Below are 11,199 nucleotides of genomic sequence, written 5' to 3'. Positions count from 1 at the left end.
CTGAGGTCCTTTTAATCTTGCATCTTCTTGATTTATATTTGTTTTTAAATGAGTTGTTTTTATATGTTTATATAAAGAACTTCGGCTTAAAAACATTTGCAAACAAAAATTACATTTATTTTTAAATTTTCGAAGTTTTTTCTTATGAGCGTTTAATGAGTGTCTTGACAACCAACTTCTAGATCCAAATGACTGTAAGCATTTCCGGCATTTGAATTTCATCTGAGATCTTTTTAAATGATTTGTTCTCCTATGTTTGTTTAGTGAATATTTAGTTAAAAACACCTTCAAACAATCTTTACATTGAAATTCGGTTCTATATTTTGGGATTTCATTTCCGTGATCAGTTAATAAGTGTCTTGTCAACCACGTTTTTGATCCAAACGATTGTGAGCAATCCTGGCACTGGAATTGGATCTGAGGCTTTTTTAATGTTGCACCTTCTTCTTGATTTATATCGGTCTTTAAATGAGTAGTTTCCATATGTTCGTATAAAGAACATTGACTTAAAAACATTTGCAAACACACATTGCATTGAAATTCCTTTTCAAGTTTTGGAGCTATTTCCCTATGGCATTGGACTTGCATCTGAGGTCCTTTTAATCTTGCATCTTCTTGATTTATATTTGTTTTTAAATGAGTTGTTTTTATATGTTTATATAAAGAACTTCGGCTTAAAAACATTTGCAAACAAAAATTACATTTATTTTTAAATTTTCGAAGTTTTTTCTTATGAGCGTTTAATGAGTGTCTTGACAACCAACTTCTAGATCCAAATGACTGTAAGCATTTCCGGCATTTGAATTTCATCTGAGATCTTTTTAAATGATTTGTTCTCCTATGTTTGTTTAGTGAATATTTAGTTAAAAACACCTTCAAACAATCTTTACATTGAAATTCGGTTCTATATTTTGGGATTTCATTTCCGTGATCAGTTAATAAGTGTCTTGTCAACCACGTTTTTGATCCAAACGATTGTGAGCAATCCTGGCACTGGAATTGGATCTGAGGCTTTTTTAATGTTGCACCTTCTTCTTGATTTATATCGGTCTTTAAATGAGTAGTTTCCATATGTTCGTATAAAGAACATTGACTTAAAAACATTTGCAAACACACATTGCATTGAAATTCCTTTTCAAGTTTTGGAGCTATTTCCCTATGGCATTGGACTTGCATCTGAGGTCCTTTTAATCTTGCATCTTCTTGATTTATATTTGTTTTTAAATGAGTTGTTTTTATATGTTTATATAAAGAACTTCGGCTAAAAAACATTTGCAAACAAACATTACATTTCTTTCTAAATTTTCGAGGTTTTTTCTTATGAGTGATTAATGAGTGTCTTGACAACCAACTTTTAGATCCAAATGACTGTAAGCATTTCTGGCATTTGAATTTCATCAGAGATCTTTTTAAATGATTTGTTCTATGTTTGTTTAGTGAATATTTAGTTAAAAACACCTTCAAACAAACTTTACATTGAAATTTCTTTCTATATTTTGGGATTTCATTTCCGTGATCAGTTAATAAGTGTCTTGTCAACCACGTTTTTGATCCAAATGATTGTAAGCATTCCTGGCATTGGAATTGGATATGGGATCTATCGAATATTTCATCTTCTTGATTAATATTTGACTTTAAATGATTTGTTCTCCTATGTTTGTATAGTGCATATTGAGTTAAAAACATCTGCAAACAAACTCTACATTGAAATTCCTTTTTACACTTTGGGATTTCTTTCCCATGAGCAGCTACTATGTGTCTTGACAACAAGGTTTTTGATCCAAATGATTGTAAACAATTGTGACATTGGACCCCATGCCTTTTTACCTTTCCACCTTCTTGATTCATATCTCTATTCATGCCGATCATTAATATGTATCCAAAATACCAATTTTTGTGTTATTTCTAGAAAACAAAATCATTTTATATATTAGCATTTAGTTTTATTTGAATCTTATCAATTTTCAGAGTATTCACAGGTTTAATTTATAGAAGCTGTTTCTTTCTTTTAAGCCCATAAATTTGTACTAAAACGTTATTATTATATTAATATCAATTCGACAAGAAATTTTTATGATGATAATAATAAGAATACCTCTGTTTGTATTAATAATTTTACTTTTCTTATTTTGTTTTCGTTATTTATTTCAAACGATAAAACAAAACTGTCTGACATATTTCAAAATTAGTATAGGTTATGTTATTTTTGGAAGTGGTTATTAGTTCAAAGGCCGATTTGAAAACTGTGAATTTATACTTAAGGAAATAAAATCTCTCTTTAAATAACACTAAAAAACTGTGTACCTTTTGGCCATGCTCTTCATGGTTATGATGTGGTTACGAAAGTCACCGTAAATAAAAATTCAGATTTGAGGGTTCCAATTCGGGTTTTGTACCAATAGCCACTTCATAAAAGAACTGAGAGCTAACTTCATGGCTAAGTTACTTACATGAAATATCTTACTACCTCTGCTATGATCTATGATCTTACATAACGTTCATGACCTATAAATAAGCTTCGACTTGTATCAATCAATAAAAATTAAGGAGCAATAAATTATTACATAACTTTTTTTTATCATAATTGTAATTAACAAAAAATTCAATTCAAATTCATTAAATAAGCTTATACATGTACATTCAATGTGAGCATACACGGGTGCATGTTGGGTTGCGTGTATCCAATGTTTTACGTTTAAAATTATTACAAAATAGCTTATTTTCTTTTGCGATTGAATTTTACAAATCGTAAAATCAAGATTTTTCAAATCACAAATTTGTATTCTAGCTTGGTCGGTTCAATATAGATATTTAGAATTAAGAAAATAAAATAATGATAATGTGAGTAAAAACAATTTAAAATCAGTAACGAAAATTAAAAAAAAAATAAATAAAAATACTACACATTCATACAGCCAACAATACTGAATGAATGAGTTAAATTTAAGGATGCTTAACACTTATACGAATGAATTGTTCATTTCAATATTTTCATTCTTAATTTTCTATTTTCAATATAAAGATTTGTCCTAACTATACTGCTTCAAAATTAAATCAAATACTTTTAACTTTTTCTATTATTGCATTTGAATAGCACTGTGATTATTTATACTGACATGTGTATTGGACTGGCCTTCAGTGTTTTATTGATTTATTCTGGAATTATTAATATCGAATGTCAGAAAGTAGCAATCTCTAACTAAAAAGTTTTTTTTTGGCTTTCTATTCCTCAACTGCAAATAGACCGAACCGAACGAAGAATAGCATTTTATATTTTTAAAAAATATGGGAATGGTGTGGAAAGGCATCCTATGCTAGTTTCTCAAAGAGGAATATAACTAAAAAAGTACAAATAATTTATTGTTATCACAAACCTTTCACATCAAGAAGTGTGTGTATAAATCACAAATGCCTTGTACCCTACAATTAATATTTATCTTTACTATTTTCGTTTTTTCTATAGTGTATAATTACAAAAAGAAATGCATCACTACTTTTATATACTTACAACTATGTAAAGCTCGTTTTACTCCGAAATTAACTATGGTAACTTAAACAATACAAAAACAAGCTTATATTTGTTTAAGTTACTGTTACCATTATTAAGGGGTAGAATCGTTTTAAAATATAACCCTAACGCTATTATTGTGGTCCTTTATTTTAGTACTATACCTTAAGACTTACAACAGGGTTTTGAAACGGAATTTTTGAAAAATAATACTGAAAATTCTACTTAAGTTGTTAAATGCTAAAAATACAGTTTAGTTTAACATAATTTATGAAGAAATAAACACGACATTAAAACAGTCTTCAAAATTAGTCTGTCGTTACATTTTTTATAAATGTTAAATGTTTGAATGTTCTATTGCAAGTAAATAAGCCAGCATTATAAAAAAAACAGGAAAAGGAAATTAGAAAAAGTGTAGATGATTGGCAAAACAAGAGGAAGTGGAAGAACTTGCAGATGGAGAAGAAGAACTGTGGAAACAGGTCACTGAAAATTACCAAGTTCTCTTAAAGACACCTATTTCCCTCAAAGAAAATTTTGTTACTTATACCACCAAAAGAACTTTTGACCAACACAGTTCACTAAACACCTAATTTATTAAAAAAAAAAAGGAAAATAGCTGTCTGTTATGTTATACAACAGCTAAATTATTTATCAGTAACAACTAAATAAAAAAAATTTATCACATTGTTAACATTCAACTTACCTTTCTTCTCAAACCGTATTTATGAAGCCATGAACAGTACAGAGGCGAAGAAAACATATTTCAGATTCTGGAATTCCCTTACGTAACTTTATACTGCGCTGTACTGCTGGTATTATCCATCTGTTGCTGGGTTGTTGCACAGTTGCCGACAGATATAATACAAGCACCCGCACGACCAGATATCAAAGGTGCTAACTTTGTCCACTCATTATTACGAGGATCATACTTTTCTACCGAGCGCAGATAATTGTTTCCATCGTATCCACCGGCGGCGATCAGACAGTCGCCAAAAAGACAAGCTGCTACCGCGTCTCTTTTACTAGAGAGGGAGGCCACAATGGTCCACGTGTCCGTACCTGTCACAAACACGAATAATTTAGTAAACAGTTGTTTCTTCTGTCTTTAATCAAAGTTTCTATGGTATACAAGGTGTAAAAGAATAAATGCCGTCTGACTGTATTCCTTGTTATAAGAAAAAAAAAACGCATTACTTGGATCGTATCGTTCCACACAGTCGAACCGTGAAGCTGCAGGATTATTGGCTGGCGCATCTTGACCTCCCATTGCGTAAAGGTACCCGTTGGCGACAGCAACTCCTACTCCACCTCTTCTTCTCGACATTGAAGCGCACATTGTCCATTTGTTTGTGTGAGGATCGTAGCATTCGACTGTACGCAAACAAGACGCTCCATCACGGCCACCAACAGCGTACAACTTACCACTGAGCACAGCTACGCCCGCCGAGCAGCGTTGACTCTGCATCGGCGCAACGAGACTCCACGTCCGTGCTGTTGGATCCCACCTAGCGATAAAAGATTTTAAGCAATTAATAATTACTCCTTGAATGTTGCACAGTATACCTTTCTACAGTATTCAAATAGCTCCATCCATCGTGTCCACCTACTGCATAAAGGGGTCCACCCAAAACGGCCACACCCAGGCCATGACGATGAGTATTCATGGGCGACAATTGAGTCCACGTACTTGTCTCCAGATCCAAACATTCCATAGTGTTTAATGTCTTCAGCCCATCTCTTCCGCCCACAACAAGAAGTCTAAAAACAAAATGTAATAAGAAAATCTGTAACTTTTTTTATGTAATTTACTTGGTGTCTCCCATAAGTGAAATGCCGAACTGTAATCTACGTCCACTCATGTGATACCCTGCAGACCAGCTGTCGCTCTTGGGGTCGTAAATTTCTATGGTGGTAGCACCCTTAGTTTTGTCCATGCCCCCCACAACCAAAAGTCTACCAAGAGTAGCTTTACGAGGTTTAGTACGTGTTGTACTCATTAGAGACCTTCTTTCAGGTAGTAAATGCCACTTCATCGCTTCCATTATTAGTTTTTGGCACGTCAGGTCTGAATCGACAACAGGCTCGACCTGATCAGCCAAAAACGCAGGCTCCAACAAGGGCAATTTCACTAAAGCCAAAAGGCGAGCCAGATAAACTCTTCTATTCACCGCTTCATGATTTATCCAGCTCATTAGGGCATGAAACACCTGCTGCTCTGAAGTCACATTAAGGTCATCGCTGGATAGCAACGCGCTTATCTGGTCTACACTCAACTGAAGGAATTCCTGGTTTCTTATAACCTTTTTAATAAGACAAAGGAAAATATGATCAATGGATTAAAAGAATATATTTGAAACACTTTACTTGCACAAAATGTTGACTGGTGTAAGCATTGGCCTGCTGTAACAAACTAATGCAGTTCTGGTGTTCGGCAAAAACGGCGATACCAAGGCAGTTACTGGGATGTAATTGGTGAGCCAAAAAGCGCGAACAGGCTTCGGTAACCTCACGCAGTTGCATCAAACAGGCTGTAGCTAACAATGTTTCAACATTGTCTTCTCGTATCTCAATACTACCAGTATAACAGTAGTTAACAAGGGCAAATAGCACATCCCCATTCACGTTTTGAAGGGTTATTTCCGGTTCAGCTGTTTCCCTCATATTGCAAGTGAACATGGCAGAAAAATATTCACTGGCAGCAGATAAAACTAATCTAAATGGAAATATGTATTAATATATTGTAAAAATAGTTAACAAAGAAAAAAAATGAAAAAACAAATAACGATCATACCTGTGGGCTGGAACCCTCCGTCCATTATTCCCAGCTATTAGCACTACATCACAAAGCTTTCCTGCTTGTAAATAATGTTGCATGCAAGATAGACTATGTTCTGCATGGCCCTCACTTCGAAACTGTTCATCTTGTGAGGTAGTAGATGTGGTAGAGAATAATGACAGTCTACTAAAGTCCCTAGGAAGGTCTTCACCCCCAGTCAAACTACTTGTGCCTGAAAGAGATTCTTTGCTAGGGCTTCCAATACTTCCACTTGCGGACATCATATAGTTTTAACGGTAAACAGCAAATCCCACAATTATTTAAAAACCAACCAAAATAATGTTTTTTTCGACAAAAATTTCTACTTAAAAAGTAGTTTAGAAACGTTACTATTGATCACAACTTTTAACTTGCACAGAAATACGACACATTTTAAAATTTCGAACAAAGAAACACAATCACAATTTAAATTGATTCTATTAATTTCGCACTAATTAATAGCAACTTCTACTTATTATGAATGAAAGCCTGCTTCTCTCAATCTGCATAATACAAAAATAAATCAAAATTTGATTTTTACTATTACAATAATTAGAGTTTTGTAAACTTATAAATTGACAGGGTGACTATTGATGACTGTACTATAAAACATTTAACAACAAAACTTTTATGGAAATTCATTCATCTTTTTATGGATTCACGGATCCTTTATGAATGAATGACCACTATAGATAAATCAAACATATTGCACCGTTCTATGATTTGCTATTCAGTTTACGTTTTACCTATGGTACTTGAAGTTCGTTTAATTTCGTTTTACTTCGGTTGACCCGAAAAAATTTCAATTAGCTACAATTGTTAGTTTTAGTTATGCAACCCATTTTACATACGTACTTGCTGTTTAGCGGTACATGCAGGAGCTTTTCTTTGAATATGGTATTGCTAAAAGCATTTGATTGTTTTTGAAAATACTTTGGGAGATAAAGCCCAAGGTAGTTAAAATTATCAAAAATCCTGCAAACAATTGGTCCTTAATTTCGTTTTCTTTTAACATTCAATAAAAGGAAAACTAAAGAACGCATATTTTTTGTTCCAGTTTGATTATTTGAATTTTCTCATTTTCTACGAATTACAATAAAATGAAATGGTATTTAGGTAGTAGAAAGAAAGAAAAAAACATCTATTTTTATAAACAAAAAATTAATCTCAAAATGCTCATCGTTAGTTAGAAAATTGGAAACTAACAAAAAACTTTTAATTTAGCTTTATCGTCGTTTCAGCTTCCGATGATGATTGAATGAAACATAACGTTATTAGAAACACGCACATTATTTATTGATCATCATCATCTAAAGACAAAAAGGACACTAACAAAATGAACAATAAAGTAATGAATAACGATAATGGGGCCCAAAGTTGAAATAACTGTTTTGTAAAAATTCTGAAAAGTTACTAAATCAAAAAATCCAGTAACGTTGTTACGTTTTTCCTTGACAAATAAACTCACCTAATAACAGTTATTCCAACCATTTGTTTATTATTTGCACATTTATCTTGCACTTTGTACTTCTACCCTTTTTTACACATTTTTTTCAAATAGATTAAGAATGAACACTTTTCATCTTAAAAATCTAATTAAAAAAGGTAGATTTCCTGGCAGCTTTTTGCGCGCTGATTGTTTTTTCTAATCATAATTGAATCTACTATTTTGTAGAGCAAAAGTGAAACAATCAATTGCTACAACTAAACACCTATATATGCGACTTCTTAAGATCATCTGATTTTGCTTTTCTTAAAGAAAAAATTATTATAGATGATAATATTTTCATTTATTTTTAGAAACATAATACCATCATTAATTTTATAAGTATAACATCTTATCTAATCGTTAGTTAAATAAATCAAATTTGGCGCTTTTTAAACATAAATTTTGCTAATATTCACGATTATTTTTTTTAATTCACCACCGAGCTTTTGTTAACACATAACGGTACTTAAGGCGTTAAAATATTGTTTGAACAATTGCTATTTTTATTATGACGGTTAATTACATTACTTATTCGAAACAACTTTTACGAGTTATTAATTGCTATTTGGTAATTGAAAAATTTAATTACTTTTCTATTTTGCTTTAACTCTTGTAAGTATAAAAAATAGTTTGCTTAATATCTTTTACCGTAACGGACTGCTTTAATCAACAAAAGATGTAGGTATTTATCATTGTAAGTTCTCTGTGAAGAAGCAGGACGTACCATTCTTTCATATTCTTTTTTAAGTATAGGATTTAAAGTTTATAATAATTTTGTATCGAGTTCCGTTAAAGATATAAATCTAATGTATTTTTGTACTTAAGTAAATTGATACTCAAAAAAAACAAAACGATATGATTAGAATTAAAGTTGCAGCTTTTACAGAGTGAATCAGAAACATTCCCTACTATAGCCACTGACTATTCCAAGAAATTGGGGGTAAAATTGATTCTTTTTGAAGTTAAGTACTGACATGACATGCATTGGCCGTAAATTATTTATTCATTCATGAGAAAAAACTAGTAAAAAATTCATTCATTGTTTCTAAGTATCTGTTTGAGTCGTTTGAAAAAAAAAAAAATGTTTGAACTGAAATATTTTCTAACGTAAACACCCGGTCTAACTTTTGGATATAGATGAGCGCAAATATTAAGTTGAAAGATTAAAAAAAGTAACACAGCAAGTGGGCAGAAAATTCCTCCAACCAACACTCTGGTGCAAAGCTGGAGGGTAAAGCGGTAGACTCTCTTTAGTCTCCCTTTTGAAAACATGAGAATGGATGGGTAATAGTGCTTGGGGAGGAACAGCTGAGATAGATGCAATGAAGTTAGAAAAGAAATTAAAGATTCTATGTACAATATTATTGCTTCAAAAATTGCATATATGATCCAAACAGATCTCAGAAAAGACCAGGAAACTTTTCTATTGTTTTCTTGGATCATTTAGGATAATTCTGGGGCACTAATAATATTATACACTTAATCGTTAATTTCTTTTCTGTCTTCATTACTTACGTCTCACCTGTGTCTCTTCACCCTAAAATGAGACCAAAAAGGGCCTTCAGCCCTATTCTCCACATTTGCAAGTCTTTTTTCTAGCTTGCCCAAAAAGTCATAAAAGTATGATCATTTTTTTCTTTAATTCCTATACATATTCGTATTTATGTAAACAGTAAATGGTACTAATTCATACTGTAATTCGTGAAAATACCTTATAGTCGTCTACTTTTTGCCTAATTATTCATTTAATTGATTTAACAGCTAAACATTTTTGATTCCTAAACAAAAATATAGAACAGTCTAATNTAACACTAAAAAACTGTGTACCATTGTCTAACATTAATATACATTTTTTATGTTGGATTCTTTACAACTGATAATTCATGTTTTATTAATTGTTATCTTGCAAATTATTTTCTGTAACTCATTTATGTGCTGATTTATAATGAATGTAATAAGCTGCCAAATCAACAAAAGTATTCTTACAAAGTTTACATGTATATGATTTCTCATTTAAATGAATATTTATTAGATGAGCATTCAAACTCTTTTTTGTCTTCAAAAATCTTTGACATATTTTGCATTCAAATTGTGTGGTATCTGAATGTGAATCTCCCATCAATTGTTTTTTATTTGTTCGATAGGGAGGCATTTTCATGTGTTTTGTTAAGTGCTTAGTTAAAGATTGCTTAACTTTAAAATTTTTGTAGCAAATATAACATTGTAGTTGTTCATTGCTCGACTGTACCTTCATTTCCATACTAAACAAAACATGTGATGATTTGCTGATAAACATTTTTTGTTTATGCTTGTTTATATGATTAGAAAATGTCAATTTGTTAGTAAAAAATCTTGAGCAAATGTGACATTGTAAATGATTATTATTTGGTTTGGTTTCAGTAATCTTTAAGTGTCTTGTTTCCACATGTTTACGTAAGCCAGTTTCATTTAAAAACTTGTGCACACAAATATCGCATTGAAACTGCTTTCTAAGTTTTGGAATTTTCTTCCTATGAGTAGTTAATATGTGTCTTGTCAACCAGGTTTTTGATCCAAATGATTGTGAGCAATCCTGGCACTGAAATTGGATCTGAGGTCTTTTTAATGTTGCACCTTCTTCTTGATTTATATGGGTCTTTAAATGAGTAGTTTCCATATGTTCGTATAAAGAACTTTGACTTAAAAACATTTGCAAACACTCATTGCACTGAAATTCCTTTTCAAGTTTTGGAGATATCTCCCTATGGCATTGGAATTGCATCTGAGGTCCTTTTAATCTTGCATCTTCTTGATTCATATTTTTTTTTTTCGAATATGTTGAGAGATTCTTCAACGAGGGCAACAGCGTTCGCATCAAGATCTTCATCTTTGACGGCTTGTGCTTGAGCAGATGTACATTTGGGCGACACTGCAGGTCCTAACGATAACATGGCGTTTGCTGCAGCTTGCGCGACTGCACATTGCAACACTGCCATACTCAAGCTGCATAGTTTGTCCAATTTACTCGGCGTCAAAGGCTCCAGGACAGGTAGATTGATTGCCGAGGACGCCAGGGATATATCAGCCATTGTCGAAGGTAGACTTAAAAAAACATTTAAATGCATCAAACACATGAAAGATACGTTAACTCTATTATTTATACAAAAAAAAATCTCATTACCTGCTCCGAATGATAGAAGCCTCAGAATGTGTGGTTGGTAAACTGAATGGTTTTCCAGCCAAAGCCTCTTCTACTTTTGTACGGGCACGTTTAATTGCTGGCAAACTGAGACACAGATCAGCCAAAGTATCACCTGCTCTAAGAGCTTGCAAACTTTCTGTATTTGCCACCAAGAATAACTTCTATAATATATATAATTAACATAATTAAATACATTAAACTAC

At 32.2% G+C, this 11,199-nt stretch overlaps 1 protein-coding gene across 1 annotated transcript; it reads right to left on the bottom strand.

Annotated features, from left to right (window-relative positions):
• Window positions 1–3,343: 3,343 nt before the first annotated feature.
• Window positions 3,344–6,933, bottom strand: LOC108738811 (kelch-like protein 5). Its single transcript, XM_018472398.1, has 6 exons — window positions 6,303–6,933; window positions 5,876–6,224; window positions 5,321–5,811; window positions 5,075–5,269; window positions 4,706–5,016; window positions 3,344–4,570 (listed from the first exon to the last, which is right to left on the bottom strand). Exons 1-6 carry the CDS (start codon window positions 6,569–6,571, stop codon window positions 4,293–4,295), a joined length of 1,893 nt encoding a protein of 630 aa, XP_018327900.1. The 5' UTR covers window positions 6,572–6,933; the 3' UTR covers window positions 3,344–4,292.
• Between the last annotated feature and the right edge of the window lie 4,266 nt (window positions 6,934–11,199).

This window comes from Agrilus planipennis, unplaced genomic scaffold (assembly GCF_000699045.2).
Source record: "Agrilus planipennis isolate EAB-ADULT unplaced genomic scaffold, Apla_2.0 scaffold197, whole genome shotgun sequence".
NCBI classification, from domain to species: domain Eukaryota; kingdom Metazoa; phylum Arthropoda; class Insecta; order Coleoptera; family Buprestidae; genus Agrilus; species Agrilus planipennis.
The sequence above is the reverse complement of the archived record's forward strand: the minus strand, read 5'-3'. Positions and strand labels throughout refer to the sequence as shown.